This window comes from Heliangelus exortis, chromosome 31 (assembly GCF_036169615.1).
Source record: "Heliangelus exortis chromosome 31, bHelExo1.hap1, whole genome shotgun sequence".
Lineage (NCBI taxonomy): Eukaryota > Metazoa > Chordata > Aves > Apodiformes > Trochilidae > Heliangelus > Heliangelus exortis.
Window position 1 is genome coordinate 989,631 of NC_092452.1, and position 16,810 is coordinate 1,006,440.

General features: G+C 44.0%; 1 protein-coding gene across 6 annotated transcripts in view; it reads left to right on the forward strand.

Annotated features, from left to right (window-relative positions):
* SCN8A (sodium voltage-gated channel alpha subunit 8) overlaps positions 1-16,810 on the forward strand; it is a 62,671-nt gene that overhangs the window by 15,945 nt on the left and 29,916 nt on the right. For 3 of the 6 annotated variants that reach the window (XM_071729602.1, XM_071729603.1, XM_071729604.1), the window contains 8 exons: positions 5,647-5,764; positions 7,088-7,178; positions 7,294-7,422; positions 9,495-9,586; positions 12,722-12,943; positions 13,596-13,659; positions 15,529-15,670; positions 16,332-16,538. In XM_071729602.1, coding sequence (XP_071585703.1) covers positions 5,647-5,764; positions 7,088-7,178; positions 7,294-7,422; positions 9,495-9,586; positions 12,722-12,943; positions 13,596-13,659; positions 15,529-15,670; positions 16,332-16,538 — 1,065 coding nt within the window. Of the gene's footprint in view, positions 1-5,646; positions 5,765-7,087; positions 7,179-7,293; positions 7,423-8,886; positions 9,330-9,494; positions 9,587-12,721; positions 12,944-13,595; positions 13,660-15,528; positions 15,671-16,331; positions 16,539-16,810 lie in introns of those variants that run through there. The other 3 variants (XM_071729606.1, XM_071729607.1, XM_071729608.1) reach the window with 3 other exon arrangements.

A 16,810-nucleotide genomic window follows, 5' to 3' on the forward strand; every position in this document is an offset into this window, starting at 1 on the left:
TCCCAAGTTGTGGTCGTTTTCCTCACATTTCTCCCATTTCCCTTCATCAACTGAGGTCCATTTGGTTTGATTTGAATCTAGAAGAGAGTCAGGACATCTGAGGCTGGAGTTGGGATTGTCTGAGGTCACCCAGAGCTTGCAGATGAGCACCTGAGGATCTTTCTGGTGAGGATGTGCCAGTGGAGTGACTTGCAACTTCATCAAGTCACATGCAGGCTTTGGAAATGGGCCCTTTGGTCCAGAATGTCACCTTGGCTGCCTGAACCTGGGAAAATTACAGGGATGTGAGAGACCAGCTGGGAGAAGGCACGTCTGGCTCTAGCATGTGCTCCAAGGAGCTTTGGCTTCCAACTTTTCCAGGACAAGGAAATGGCCCTGCAAGGTCTTGGGACTGTGAAGGGGTTTTGTGTTTTGGGGAGGTCACTAAAACAGGAGGAGGAATCAGGAGCATCTCAAAAATCAGTCATTAATCCTGATTTCCAACAAGCTAATTACCTTTTCCAACTTTTCCAGGACAAGGAAATGGCCCTGCAAGGTCTTGGGACTGTGAAGGGGTTTTGTGTTTTGGGGAGGTCACTAAAACAGGAGGAGGAGTCAGGACCATGTCAAAAATCAGTCATTAATCCTGATTTCCAACAAGCTAATTACCTTTTCCAGGTCTCCTGTGTTTGATGCTATTTTTAATTCCACTCCATCTCTCCAGCAGGATCAGGGAAGGCTACTGTGCTCTTCCTACCTCTGTTCCTGCTCTTCTGGTGGGACAAAGGAAGGAAAATGTCACCACTTCCTCAAAAAGTGTCAAGGATTTTCCCTGTGTTGGGCTTGAAACCAGATGAAAGCAAGAGCAGGAGGTGGCAGATGCTTTTTCCCTAAAAACATTTCAGTGGTAAAGAATAAATTCAAGGAGAAATGGCTTCAAGTTGGGGAGATTTAGGATGGGTATCAGGAGAAACTTCTTTACAGGAAGAGTTGTTAAGCACTGGAACAGGTTTCCCAGGGAGGTGGTGGAGTCTCCAGCCCTGAATGTGTTTGAAAATTGTGATTTAAAATTGGGGACATGGTTTAGTGATGGGTCAAGAGTAGAGCCATAGGGTTAGGTTGAGGCTGGACTCAATGATCTTGAAGGTCTTTTCCAGCCTGAGCAATTCTCTGATTCTAAATCACTAAGAATAAAATTGTTCCTTTTTTTTTTTTTTTTTCTTTCTGGGAGAAAAATAAATATCAGCTAATGTGTGTTATGCTTGAGGAACTACACTGAGCCAAACTACACCTCCCTGAGCCAAAGCAGAGCTGAAGGATATTTGACTTTTCATTCTGTCTTGTGTTTCTTCAGCCTTTGGGGTGCCAGAGTTCCCTGTAAATTAATTTTGGAGGTAGCTGTGGTGAAGGCACTTGCTGAGGGTGGCACCAGAAAGTCCTCACTTGCTCTTGGCAAGCAGTTCCCAGCCTAGGAACGTGGCTCCATATGTTCTTGGGCTGTTCTTGAATCTTCTGCCCACTCCTCCTCACTTTTCAGCCCTTACAGAAATGCTGAAATGTAAAAAAAAAACCAACAAAAAAAAATCTGCAGGAAGCAAGAGGGGTTTCAGTCTTCTTGGAACTGGGATGGTTTTGGCCATCGATCCCGTGCTCTCCGGCGTCGCTGCTTTGAGTTGGGTTTAGAGTTGGGTTCACAGTTGGGTTTAGAGAAGACCCATCCTCTGTCACTGCTCTTCTTTTTATGGCAGAATTATTTGGAAGGGTCCTGTAGAGCACAGGTTCCTTGGCAGCTTTAGGAAAACTCAAGTGGACAAAGCCTTTTAGCACAACTCTTCCAACAACGACTTCTTGAGCGTTCACCTGGGCTTCAGCTCTCAGAAGAAGATGGGAAGAGATCTTCCTCCAGGTATCACCTTTCCCTGGGCTTTGAGCTTTGCCTCAGCAGATTTTAAAAGGCCTTTAAAGATGTTCTTGGACCTGAACCAGGAAACATTTTAAGAGAGCTTGAAGCCATCTTGAAATGGTGTTCTCCTATCTCAGCAGCAGAAAGAGAACCTCAGAGAAGGTTTTTAATGGCCAAAGAGCTTTTTGGCTGTTGTGCTTTTCCAGCTATTGAGGAGGCTGAGCAGAGATTTACCCAGGATTTTAGAAGGTGCACAGGAGAGCTGGATTGTGGAATCTTCAAAGTCAATGAACCTGCTGGAATGGTTGCCCCTGCTTTGTGTTTGGGCTGCATTGAGAGGCTCAGAATCACAGAAAATGAGTGGTTGGAAGGGATCTTGGGAGATCAGAGAGTCCAACCCCCCATCCCTTCCAACCACTCATTTTCTGTGATTCTGAGCCTCTCAATGCAGCCCAACACAAAGCAGGGGCAACCATTCCAGCAGGTTCATTGACTTTGAAGATTCCACAATCCAGCTCTCCTGTTGCACCTTCTAACAATTCCTGGGTATGATCCTCCTAGTCTCAGCCTCCTCAATAGCATGGAACAGCACTGAGAAGGGGCTGGGACCATCCTCCTGGCTCTCTGCCTTTTGTATTTATAAATGTTATTGAGGTCACTCCTCATTCTCCTCTTTTCCAAGCTGCAGAGCCCCAGCTCTCTCAGCCTTTCCTCACCAGATTTTCCACTCCCTCCATCATCTTGGTGCCTCTGGACTCTCCAGCAGTTCCCTGGAGCTGAGGGGCCCAGAACTGGACATGATATTCCAGATGTGGCCTCACAGAGCAGAGCAGAGGGGAAGAAGAACCTCTCCTGACCATCCACCCCAATTCTAATGCCCCCCAGCTGCCACTGACCTTGGCCACGTTGGCTCATTCTCATCCTTCCATCCTCCAGCACCTCCATCCCCAACCTGTCCTGGTTCTTGGGGTTGGACATGATATTCCAGATGTGGCCTCACCCAAGCAGAGTAGAGGGGAAGGAGAACCTCTCCTGACCAATCACCCCAATTCTGATGCCCCCCAGGTGCCTTTGACCTTTGTGGCCCTTGACCACAACATTCTTGGGGTTGTTCCTACCCCGACTGGACAAGATATTCCAGATGTGGCCTCACCCAAGCAGAGCAGAGGGGAAGAAGAACCTCTCTTGACCAACCACTCACCTTCAAATGTCCCCCAGGTGCCTTTGACCTTGGCCACGTTGGCTCATTCTCATCCTTCCATCCTCCAGCACCCCCAGGTCCCTCCAGCAGCTCCATCCCCAACCTGTCCTTGGGGTTCTGGTTCTTGGGGTTGTTCCTACCCAGATGCAAGACCCTACAGCAGTGTGCAAATCCCTCCAGGTGAGGAACAGGTTTATTTCTGCCTTTCTGAGCTGCATCTCAGCAAACCACAGGGCTCCTGCACAGTGATTTTTTATTTTTTTTTCCCTATGAAATGGATCAGAACCACTGCATGGATTTTAGAGAGGATTTTTCTGTCTCAATCCACTCACTTTGAGCCCACTTCAGCACAGCCACACTGGAGATCCCATTGCTTGGTGGAGCTGAGAGCTCAGTGTTGAGCATCCTGGGGGGGTGGGGATCTGCCCCAAAACCCCAAACCCCCAAAACCTCTGCAGGAGGCAAGAAAAGGAGATTTAAAAATGAATGAGCTGTGGGTCTTGAAATTTTGGTGGCGTCAGGGCAGCTGGGTCTTAAAACCTGGTGTCCCTTGACCACTCAATCTACAATTTTAAAAACTTAGGGCCTCTTAAAATCCTCTTCCCTGCCAAGGTAAATCTGGTCATTAATTCTTGATGCTGCAATTTCAGAGCTGTGCAGGGTTGGTCTGTAAAGTGCTTTTTTTTTTTTTTTTGGGAGATGCATTAGTGGTCCTGCTAAATAATCTTTCTCACTCAGCTCCCAGCCACGACCTGATTTTGATTTCCTCCTCAAATCATTTCCTGCTCAATGGTCTCATTTAGCCAAATGAACTCAAAAGATGTCGTTTTGTTTCCCTGGGAGGGAAATGACAAAATTTCAGGAAAAAAAAAAATCTCCTGGGGAAGCACAGAGCTGGCAAAAAGCCCTCGGGGAGTCCCTGGGCTTGGCCTGGGGGCTGCATCCCACGGGGGGTGGGAAATGGGGGAGAAGGTGCTGAGGAAAGGGCTTTGGCTTTCTGGTTCTTTTAAATTATTATTTTTAATTTTTTTTTTCCTCCTTGAGCAGTAGGTGCATTGGGTTTCTGATATTAAATTCTAATTCTGACCTTTTGGTTCTTTTAAATTATTATTTTTAATTTTTTTTTCCTTGATCAGTAGGTGCATTGGGTGTGCTGATGTTAAATTCTAATTTTGACTCTTTGGTTCTTTCATATTATTAGTTTTAATTTATTTTTTTTTTCCTTGATCAGTAAGTGCATTGTGCTGATATTAAGTTCCAATTTTGACTTTTTGGTTCCTTCCAATTATTATTTTTAATTTTTTTTTCCTCCTTGAGCAGTAGGTGCATTGGGTGTGCTGATATTAAGGAACCACAGTTCTAATTTCGATTCTTTGGTTCTTTCAAATTATTTTTTTTAATTTTTTTTTTTTTCCTTGAGCAGTAGGTGCATTGAGTGTGCTGATGTTAAATTCTAATTTTGACTTTTTGGTTCTTTCAAATTATTATTTTTAATTTTTTTTTTTTTTCCTTGAGCAGTAGGTGCATTGCGTGTGCTGATGTTAAATTCTAATTTTGACCTTTTGGTTCCTTCCAATTATTATTTTTAATTTTTTTTTTTCTCCTTGAGCAGTAGGTGCATTGGGTGTGCTGATATTAAGGAACCACAGTTCTAATTTTGACTCTGGTTCTTTCAAATTATTATTTTAAAATAATTTTTTTTTTTCCTCCTTGATCAGTAGGTGCATTGAGTGTGCTGATGTTAAATTCTAATTTTGACTTTTTGGTTCCTTCCAATTATTATTTTTAATTTTTTTTTTTTTCCTTGAGCAGTAGGTGCATTGAGTGTGCTGATGTTACGTTCTAATTTCAAGTTTTTGGTTCTTTCAAATAATTATTTTTAATTATTTTATTTTTTTTCCTCCTTGAGCAGTAGGTGCATTGAGTGTGCTGATGTTAAATTCTAATTTTGACTTTTTGGTTCTTTTAAATTATTATTTTTAATTTTTTTTCTCCTCCTTGAGCAGTAGGTGCATTGGGTGTGCTGATATTAAGTTCTAATTTTGACCTTTTGGTTCTTTCAAATTATTATTTTAAAATAATTTTATTTTTTTTCCTCTTTGATCAGTAGGTGCATTGAGTGTGCTGATGTTAAATTCTAATTTTGACTTTTTGGTTCCTTCAAAATATTATTTTTAAATTTTTTTTTTCCTTGAGCAGTAGGTGCATTGAGTGTGCTGATGTTACGTTCTAATTTCAAGTTTTTGGTTCTTTCAAATAATTATTTTTAATTATTTTATTTTTTTTCCTCCTGGAGCAGTAGGTGCTCTTGGATGGGAGATTTTGCTTCCAAAGAAAATGAGTAGAAAATTTGAGTAGAATTATTCATGATGGATTGGTAGGTATGGTTTTACCCTAAGGGGAACTTCATAAAGGAAATTATTCTTTAAAACATCACAAAATGTTATTAAATGTTATACAAAATGTTATTGTTAATCCTTTTTTGTTGTTGTTGTTTTAAATACAATTCATGCTTTGATTTCCATGCATTAACTCTCTTTTTTCTTTCTTTTTTTCTCTGCAGACCTTTGTAGTACTAAACAGAGGGAAAACACTCTTCCGATTTAGTGCCACACCTGCCTTGTACATTTTAAGTCCTTTTAATCTCTTTAGAAGAATAGCTATTAAAATTTTGATACATTCATATCCTTTTTATTACTGACTTATTGCTGCTTTTGGATATTTAGGGAAAAAAAAAACAAACTTTTACCTAGGAGATTGTTGCTCAGTTCAAGCAGAATTCCAGTTCTGTGCCTGGTGATGCTGGGTTGGATGCAGAGCACACACTTAAAAAAAAAAAAAAAAAAAGTTTTTTTAAAATATTTTAAATATTTTATTTAGTTTTCACTGCTAAATTGTACCTGCATCCTTTGGAGGGGCTGCACTTTCAGGTTATGTTTATGTGCAGAGGATTTGAGCTTTTAGCAGCTGCAAAAAGGGGTGAAATAAAATTAGGATTTGGAGAAGGAGCCAGAGACACCTCGTGTGGAATCAGAAACTGGGTGATTTCTTGCTCTTTTGGTATCTCTTAAACTTCCTTCTGATGGCAGTGGCAAAATGTTCCACTGCAGGGCTCCAGAAACATGAGCAGCATCTGTCATTGCTTTAAAAAAATCAAAAAAAGTAATATATTTGCTAGGCTTTTCCCTGTTTATTTATTTATTTGTAGAAAGTGCCTCTAAAATGGGGACACATTCCTTTGCTAAAGCCTTCTAGATCCTTATTTCTTTCATCTCATAGGAAAAAAAAAAAAAAGCTTTCCCATCTTTTAATGCTCAACTTGGGATCTGAGGCTGGGAATGGGTTTTTTTTTTTGCTTATTTATTTTTGCAGCTGGGAGGTGCAGATCTGTCAGAGCAAGGTGCTGGATCCTGGGCTTTGAGCTTTGCTTTGGAACTCCAGACAGCCCCTGGATTTGATATTAATTCAAATATTTGAATTAATATATTCAAATATATTGAATATTTGATAATAATTCAAGAATTAAAATCCTCTCCAACTGCTGATTCTGGTTCTGCTGTTCCTGCACCACTCCTGAGATCCACCCAGCACCTTCCTCCTGAGCACAGGAGATGTTGGGAAAGATTCCTAAGATTTTTTCCAAGCTAAATCCATGTTTTCCACTGATAACAACCCCCCTTTCCTCCTGATTATTTTAGCAATGATGTATTTTTGATGTTACTGAATATATGGGATTATTTAGGGAGACATTTTCCTATAGGTCTGTGTGATTTTGGAATGGCTAAGACATCCCAGGAGCTTAAAAAAAAATGGAATGGGACAAAAAAATCTTGTTTATATCAGGTCACCCCTGTCTTATTTCCCCTGGCCACAGTTTTTGCAGTACTTGCAGTCCACAGAGAATGGAATGGAAATATCTGCTGAGTTTTATTGTGATTTTTAGGGAGCTGGGAGGTGCTGGAAGGAGCCACGCTGGGGTCCCTTTGATCCTTGACTTTGTTCCACAGTATTTAGCATGATCATTATGTGCACTATTTTGACCAACTGTGTATTCATGACTTTTAGTAACCCACCTGAATGGTCCAAGAATGTGGAGTAAGTCAACTTTTTGTGGTTTTACCCCATCTCCCAGACCTTTCCTCTCCTTTCGTTTCACGACCACGACGAAGTTGGCACAAACCCCTCAGGGCATCTCTCTCCCTTCCCCCAGGTATACATTCACTGGGATTTATACCTTTGAATCACTTGTGAAAATTATTGCAAGAGGTTTCTGTATAGATGGCTTCACTTTCCTGCGGGATCCCTGGAACTGGTTGGATTTCAGTGTCATCATGATGGCGTAAGTTGTGTTTTCCAGATTGTTGCAGGGCTTTGGGGAGTAGAGGAGGGGATGAGACCTTAGGAAGGGGGTGGCTGGTGTGTCAGGAAAAAAAATGAATCAAGGAAAACTGAAGGGAATCCCCTCAAAAGATTTCTTTCTTGATTTTTTCTTTTTTTTTTTTCCCCAAAAGAAAGCTTTAGCCTGACACGCGGTCACAGATCTAAAATGCAGCTGGATGGAGCTGCTGTTGCAAAAATGGTTTTTTGAAAGCTGCTTTTATTCATATAAACCTTTTAATTAATTGTAATAAAATAATTCAATTAATATAATAATTAATATAAACCTTTTATTAATATAAACCTGGCATTGCTCACACACTTGTGCTGTTCAGCATAAGACCAGGAGCCAAACATCTTCCAGTCCTCACCTCCACCCCTCCTTCCTCCTTGGGCTTGCAGTTTGACATCCCTCAAGCTGCCACTTCAGGCTGAAAAGTTCCAAACCCATTTCTGATGAAGTTGCAGTGTCAGGAAAAGCAACAATTTTCCTTTTCCTTCCTCATTCTTTTCTTTCATGCCAGATCAGCTCGCATTGGGTCTCCTAATGCGGATTCGTGGGGATGCCTGAATTTCTTTGGTCTCATAATGCAGATTTCTGGGGATGTCTGAATTCACAGCTGTGGGTGGGAGAGATGAATTTTATTTTTCCCTTTTCCATTGCTTTGGGGAACCAGCAGCTGAGGGCTGGTGTAGGAAGGCTCAGGAGCCTGATTTTCAAGGCTTCAGAGCACTCGATAGCATCGATCCTATAAAACACCTTTTTTTTTTTTTTTTTTTTTTCTGTATTCTGCACCCGAGGTTGTTAATTTCCTTGAGCATTTTTTTTTCTACTTGCTTCTTAGTCCTGTGTTTAAATGCCATGCAAAGAGTTGAACATTGTACACCAAAGGCAAATCAGGGGGAACTCACTGGGACTCTGGATTCACTTGGGAACAGCTGGGAGGGTTTTGACCCCCACTCCTGTGCACAGTCTGTGTTCCAATCCCTTTGTTTCCTGCTCAATTCCCAAGGAACAGCCTGCCAGCTTGAAAAGGCTCAGTGCATGGGTTTTAAATAAATGTGTTAAAGCTCTCACTACTCTAAATAACCTCCTGGTTTCTGCTGGGGTTGCCTGTTGACTTCAAACCCTTTTTGTGGCCCCGTGTTCTTTCCATCCCACCAAGAAGTTTTATGAAGCACTTTTCTGCAGCAAGGAGAATCTTGGACTATTGTGCAGTTCTTGGCTTTTTCTAGGTTTGTTTTGTTTTGTTTTTTCACACCAGGTTCCTCCCCAGGCAGCACAGAGGAAATGTTCTGAGTTCTGGTAAAATGGAATTCTGTTCCCCTGGTGCTCAGCCTTTTCATCTGTGGATCCCAGGGGTTTTCCCCTTGAAAAATGGGGAGAATCACACCCACCCGTGGCTCCCAGACTCCAGCAGAAAGGATTAATATGAAAGGCACTAATCAAAGCCAAAATGATCAGTAAAGACAGGAATATACCTGAAACCACTGAGCTGAGGGTATGCTCCTCATCTCCCTGACAGTTTTCCTGCCTTCTGCAGAAATAGCAATAAATTTTCAAGTCCTACTTAGCCAGGAATTACCTGGGCAAGCTGGTTGCAGCCTGGAGAAACTTAAAAACTGTTTTGGCTCTGAAACTTTCTTCTCTCTTTCTCTCTTTTCAATGCCACTTGTAAAGCATTGGAAATCACAAGCTTTTTCCTGCAAACAGAGAGAGCTGTATGCAGAGGGAGGTGACCCCAATGGTGCCATTAACTCTGGTTTAATTCTGCAGGTATATAACAGAGTTTGTAAACCTAGGCAATGTTTCAGCTCTGCGCACTTTCAGGGTTCTGAGAGCTTTGAAAACTATTTCTGTAATTCCAGGTAAGGCCTCCGGTTGGTGTTTGGCTGTTGGGTACAGGGCCCCTGTGAGTGATGTTATTGCTTTGTCTGTAGTGGTGCTTTGATTTTGGTGTGTGTATTGTCATGGTGGTTTTTTCTTTTTTTTTTTTTTTTTTTTTTTTGTTGTGTGAACCTCCCTCATTGCAGATATGTCACAGAGTTTGTGGACCTTGGGAATGTCTCAGCATTGAGAACTTTCAGAGTTCTCCGAGCTTTGAAAACTATCTCTGTCATTCCAGGTGAGAACCATGAAGCATTCACAGCTGCTCTTTTGTGTGTGTGTGTCCCCCTTTTCCACTGCTTCCCTTCTCCTCCTGCACTGCTTTGTTTCCCAAAAGTGGCACTGGGATATTTTTTGATGGGCTTTGCAGTCTGGATAAAAAAACCCCTTCTTCCAAACCCTTGGTTGGAAACCGAGGCTTCTGGGCTATGGGGTGAACATCTTGCTGTTCCATCCTTCTTTTTCCTTGGGGCTGCTGGATCTTGGAAACCAAAGTCAGATATAAAATCCAAAGTGAATAAAGATGAAGAAGGGATCAGGAACTCCCTCCCTTCTGCTGCTGAGAATCATCCCCAGCCCATCAGTGTTTCTGGGGAAGGATTTTGTAAAACAAGGGAGCGAAACCCAACCAAGAGTAAAAAACCTTCAGTGGCTTGGAGGCAGCTGGTGCCTGGGGCAGGGAATGGCAATAAATTTCCCTCCCTGCCTTCAGGAAGGGTTGATGCTGCCAGTTTGAGACAGATGAAGGTAAAGAGAGGACTGGCACTACCAGCTTTTGCATTTGGATGCTGTAGTGGAGCCAGTTGAGAGCTGTTAAAGCAACTGTGTGTGGCCCAAAATCTCTGAGCTTTCAGTAAGCCAGAAGAAGTCCCCATTCACAGACCTGCTCATCTCACCAGAGCTTCAGGATTGTTCCTTCCACAGCTCCTTCCAGATTCTGAGCTCCATCCGGGTGCCAAAGGGTGAGCTCTGACCCTTTCTTTCTTGCAAGAGACCCTGGAGGCAACACAGGCTGGGAATATTCTTCTGATCCTGAGCTCTGGCATTGCAAAGTCTCGTGCAGATGGTTCCTCAGAAGTGTCCCTGCTTTTCAGCTCCAGCCTCAGTTTTCACAGGACTGAAGCACTGGGAGTTTTCCAGTTGCTTGACCTGTCTCAAAGCAGACACCTAAAACAATCACTTGATGAGTTTTGATCTCCTCTTCCTTTGTGGTTTGGTTCCTGGTGCTTTTTTGCTTTCTCAACACCTTTGCCAGCAAAGAGCCTATGGAATTCTAGGGCCCCATCATTTTTGTCCCCATTCCAGACTGCTAAACCCATTGGATTTCATGGCTTTTGTGCATGATGTTCTTTAAGTGGCACCTGCTTTCCTTGCACTGAATGGAATCCTGTTTTTCCAAAGCCTTCCTTGATGTTTGGCACTGCACATCCAAAGAGCAGAACCTGTTTGGGCAGACCTGGAGTGCAGTTGCCTTTCTGTCCCCCTGCTTACAGGATTTATTTGGCTTGCTCCAAGAAAAGCATCCCTGTTAAAAGTAGTTTTGTTCTATTTTGCTTTCCTAATCAAAGTGAAGATGCTGCAGCTTTAATGAGCTGATTCTTCCACGTGGGACTCAGCTTCATCTTCCTCTGGGAAAGGAGCAAAACCCTTCAGTTTTGTATCATTCTCTCCATCCTGCTCCACACAAATGGAGGTTTTGCCTTTATTCCAAATAACAGCAAGGTGGTGGGGGGGGGGGGATAAAATCTGGGGTTTTTTTTTAAGTTCTGTGCAGCTTTACTCTTCATCAAAGGGATGATTTTGCTGCACCCAGCTGAGGGGATCCTGTTGGAATTCTGGGCAAACTGAACTCAACTGGAAGTGGCAAAACTTTGGTGATTTTTGGATGGGTTGGGCTCTGGGATGGGGTTGCCCTCCCTGGGGTTTTGCAGCATGGAGGGAAAGCACAGCCTTTGCCCCCCTGTTGATTTTGGGGCTAATAATGTGAGGAATTTGTCAAGCATTTGTGTAATTCTACTTTTGGGTTATTTAATACAAATTTAGGCCTGGAATGCTCTTTATGGGTTTCAGTGCTGCCATGTCCCAGGGCAGAAGTGATTTTTAGAATATATTTAATATTAAAAGATAAAGGAATGGAGTGGAAATTTCAACACTGTGCTGAGCTCATGTGACAATGACCTTGCTGTTATGGCCACATCTTCTATCAATAATTGGAATTCTCCTCAGTGTGGTTTTTAGATGACAGAAAAATAGTCCCAGAAGGTGACATGGCACTGGCTAAAATTCCATGCAGGTGTGGAGGGTCTATAGATTTGTGAGAGAACAACATCCAAACCAGAACCAGAGGGCTGCATGTGGTGTGTTTGGAGCAGTGGAGATGAGCATGCAACTGAGATTTGTCTGCAAGAACCACCAGCAAGAACCTCAACCTGCTTTGTCTTGGAGTAGGGCTTTGGCATTGAGCAAAAGTTTTGAAGATTGAAGTAAAAGATACCCAAAAAAAAAAAAAAAAAAATTACCCCTCCCTAAGATTTCCCTTTTTTGTGGTTTTTTTTTTTCTTTTATCTTTGTGTTCCTGATATGGATCAAACCTCTGCTGGTATAGGAAGGGTTTTTGTTACGGGTTCCCAAATTCAGCTGGAGCTCTGATTTATTGTTTCCTCCTTCCCTACTCATTTATTATAAATGCAGAATCATCCTACTGAGCATCAGGAGAGCTGATTAAAGCTCCCTGACACTTCCTTCTGCAGCCAAAGCTCTTGTTTGTTTAGATCTGTCTCCTGCAAGTGTTGGTCCTGCCTTCTGCCCCCAACTCAGGGATGGTTTGGAACTCACTTTCATTTCCTAATGATCCTGACAGCCTTGGTAAATCCCAAGGAGCCAGCACTCCTGCCTTCCCTGTAAGAAAACCCAGCTCCTAAAAGCAAGATTCAGCTCCCACCAGGCAAGGGGAAGTGCTGAAACACTTTAATCAGATTTGATCTCTGCCATTTGTTGGAGTTTGTGCCAAAAAAACCAGGCTCCAACACCAGCTGAGTGTGTCCATGGAGAGGTTTATAGCCCTTGGATCTTTGTTTGGGACAAACCATTCCCCAGCCTCTTTGCCTCCTCCCCAGCAAGGCTCAGAGATTCTCATGATGGTTTTTGGTTTCTTCCAACTTTTGGGAGTTCACTGTTGAAAAGGGGGAGCTTGGGTCATCCCTCACCTTTACTGCACCCTATGGAAAACCCTGAACACGAGTCAGGGTTCCCCAAACCAAAAAAAAAAAAAACTTTTGCCACCCTAGAGCAAAGAAGGTACTGGATGGGTTTGAATTCTCAATGCCTTTGCCCTCTCCAGGAGTGATTTCTGATCTTGTTTTCTTCTCTGCAGGCTTGAAGACCATTGTGGGGGCCCTAATTCAGTCTGTGAAGAAGCTTTCAGATGTCATGATCTTGACTGTGTTTTGTCTCAGTGTCTTTGCCCTGATTGGGTTGCAGCTTTTCATGGGCAATTTGAGGAACAAGTGTGTGATTTGGCCAATTAATGTGAATGAGACTTTCCTGGATAATGGCTCGAGGGGCTTTGACTGGGAGGAATACACCAACAATATGTGTAGGTATTTCTGCAGTGATATTCCCTCAAAACTTCTCCTTTGGCTTAATGCTGCTGGCCAGGAGTTCTGTCCTGCCTTAGGATCTGGGGTAAAAACCCTGGGCTCAGATACATTTCAGTTTTTAGAAACCTCGGTGAGATGTTTCTTCCTTCAGAAGGTCTTGGCTCTGCTCTTTTAACTGATACTTCATTGTATTTTTTTCCTGTTTTGTCTCTGATTAAACATGGTAAATGCCAAATTACTCTTCCCATTCCCCTGGGCTGAACTTCACTGAGTTTTGCTGAGTTCTTCAGAGACTGCACATGAAGCTGTTGGTCCTGTTTCTGCTTGGGGTTTCAGGGCTGTAAATGGTAAATGAGATGATCAAGGAGAAGCCTCCAAGTTTTTTTAACTTGATTTTTTCTTCCTGTCCCACTTTGAGCTTCTCTGCTATGCAGTCAGCTGGTTTTAGGTCTTTACTACAAATAGTCTGACTTCCAGGGAGATGTTTAAACTTGGGCAGAGCTAATGTTGTTTCAGGTTGTGTTTGTGGACTGATAAATTTATCAGTAGAGGGCTCTTAAGTGAAGGGTTTTTGTAGTGCTCTAGTATGTTAAATCCTCTCACTCCATATGTCTGTGCATGTAATCTTTCCTTTTTCATTTTCTCCAGCCAATTTTTACATCATTCCTGGTGCCCCTGATCCTTTGCTCTGTGGTAACAGCTCAGATGCAGGGTGAGTGTTGAGCTTCATTAAAAGTAAAGACTCTTAATTACCGTTGATCTTGGCTAATGGAATATTTGGAATATTTCCTGTTGCTTCCTTTGTTGGTTCTGGTGTTATTTCATGTGTAAAAGGGTTCACATGTCTTAATCTAATCACTACTCCATTGTTACTCTCTGACTAACACAACATGAGCTGACATTGTTTGTGTCATCTCAGGAGACAGCTCTGGCTGAGGGTGATGATTTTATTTCCCCCTGAATCCAATCCTGAGAATCATTAGAGAAGCAGAGGATGGAGGTTCAGAAGTGGAAACTTGTCGTGTGCTGTTGCCTCCAAGTGGTTTTTTTCACCCAGTCCTTGAGCTGGAAAAGCCACTTAGGGCTGGGTGAAAAACCTCCTCTTGCTGCATCTTTTTTCTGCAGGACAAAGACGGGAAGGCTCTGCTCAAACCCTTTCAGCCTCCTCCTCTGCTGTCCTCACCTGCCACAAAAGCCTGACCTCATGGTCAAGGTTCTGGAGCAGCTCATCCCGGGGGCAATCACCCAGCTCCTACAGGAGGGACAGGGGATCAGACCCAGCCAGCACGGGGTTAGGAAGGGCAGGTCCTGTCTGACCAACCTGAGCTCCTTTTATGATCCCTGGTGGATGAGGGGAAGGCTGTGGATGTGTCTCCCTGGACTTCAGCAAGGCCTTTGACACCGTCTCCCACGGGATTCTCCTGAAAAAGCTGTCAGGCCATAGATCAGGCAGGAGCACTCTGTGCTGGGTTAGGAACTGGCTGGAACGGGCCCAGAGAGTGGAGCTGAACGGGGCTGCCTCAAAATGGCGGCCGTGGTGTCCCCCAGGGATCAGCGTTGGGCCCAGTGCTGTTTAATGTCTTTATAGATGATTTAGATGAGGGGATTGAGTCCCTCATCAGCAAATTTGCAGATGACACTAAGGTGGGGGGAGTGTGGATCAGCTGGAAGGCAGGAGGGCTCTGCAGAGGGACCTGGACAGACTGGAGAGTTGGGCTGATCCCAAGGGGATGAGGTTCAACACAACAACCCCATGGGGAGCTCCAGGCTGGGCACAGAGTGGCAAAAAGGGACCTGGGATTGCCAGGAAGGTGAAGAGGAGCCAGCAGTGTGCCTAGGTGGCCAAGAAGGCCAAGGGCATCCTGGGCTGGCTCAGGAACAGCGTGGCCAGCAGGTCCAGGGAAGGGATTCTGCCCCTGTGCTCAGCCCTGGGGAGGCCACAGCTTGAGTCCTGTGTCCAGTTCTGGGCCCCTCAGCTCAGGAAGGAGCTTGAGGTGCTGGAGCAGGTCCAGAGAAGAGCAAGGAGGCTGGGAAGGGATCCAGCAGAATTCCTGTGAGGAAGGGCTGAGGGAGCTGGGGGTGTTGAGGCTGGAGAAGAGGAGGCTCAGGGGAGACCTCATCACTCTCTCCAACTCCCTGAAAGGAGGTTGGAGCCAGGGGGGGTTGGGCTCTTTTCCCAGGCAACTCTCAGCAAGACAAGAGGGCACAAGAGGTCTCAAGTTGTGCCAGGGGAGGTTTAGGTTGGACATTAGAAAGAATTTCTTTCTGGAGAGGGTGCTCAGCCATTGGAATGGGCTGCCCAGGGAAGGGGTGGATTCTCCATCCCTGGAGCTATTTCAAAAGAGCCTGGATGTGGCACTCAGTGCCATGGGCTGGGAACCACGGGGGGAGTGGAGCAAAGGTTGGACTTGATGAGCTCTGAGGTCCCTTCCAACCCAGCCCATTCTCTGATTCTGTGATTCATGCCATTTCTTACCATTTCTTACCCATTCTTACCCTGTGAATATCTCCCTAAGCATGGGTGAGATGCATTCACAGCTTTCACTGCTTTGCCCTGAAATGGTTTTTGTCTTCTCCACAGTCAATGCCCAGAGGGTTACACGTGCATGAAGGCAGGAAGGAACCCCAACTATGGTTACACAAGCTTTGACACTTTCAGCTGGGCTTTCCTGGCTTTATTTCGCCTTATGACTCAGGACTTTTGGGAAAACTTGTATCAATTAGTAAGTAAACACTTGACTATGCTGGAAAACCCCACCAGAATTCAGGGGTGAGATGGGAAAGGGAAATGTGACAAGATTGGGGTTTTTCCTCCTCTCTGGAAGCCAAGCAAAGCTGCACAAAGAGATGGGTGCTGGGGAGGGCATCACCTTTGGGACCAGGGGGGGTGATGGGAGCTCAGTGTGTGTGCAGCTGAGCTGGGAATTAATTCTGGGAATTAAACCTGCTGCAGGAGATGGGGAGCAGTTCCCACCTCAGGCCCTTTGGAGGGCAGAGTGTTTCCTTGTAAGCTGAGGAGGGTTTAGGGACCTTGCTGAAATGGCTTTTTCTTCAGTTTTGTCTTGTTTTGAAGGAGCCTGAGCATTGGGTTTCAGGCTGCACTTCTGAATCCTTTTTTGGTTGGCATCCATCAGATGTTCCTTTAGAGAAGAGGAGGGATGTCACCTTTGGTGGTGGCATGGTCACCTTTTGTGTTTGGGGCTACTGAATGTGCAGCATCTTGGTGCTTTGCAGTGGAAGTGCTGAGGTGTTAAATATTCAGCACCTCTCTTATTTTCTTAAAAGCATTCAGGTCAAGAAATTTGGGGTCAGCTGACGGATCGAGTGTCACCCTGAAACTGCTTTCCCCTTTCTTTTTCCTCTCCCTTTCTTTTCCACTTTCAGACCTTACGAGCAGCAGGAAAAACCTACATGATCTTCTTTGTCTTAGTGATCTTTGTGGGATCATTTTATCTGGTTAATCTCATTCTGGCTGTGGTAGCCATGGCTTATGAAGAACAGAACCAGGCCACGCTGGAGGAGGCAGAGCAGAAGGAGGCAGAATTTAAAGCCATGTTAGAGCAATTGAAAAAGCAGCAGGAAGAGGCACAGGTGAGTGGTTTTCTCTGTGTATTTTTGGATGCATTTACAAATTATTTGCCTATGGTTGCAGAGCAGTGATGTATAATCAAAAAAACATGCAGCCAGCCCATGGCTGTGTTGACTGGGGCTCAAACCTTCTGGTTTGTCCTCAGTATATTCAAAGTTGCTATTTTTGTTTTGTGCAGGAAAATCCCCTTCTATTAAGGAAGTTTGAAATGTTCCCAGAGTTTCCCTTAAAGCATAGGAAATTCTTTTGTAGGTACATCATTGTTGGTCCTTTC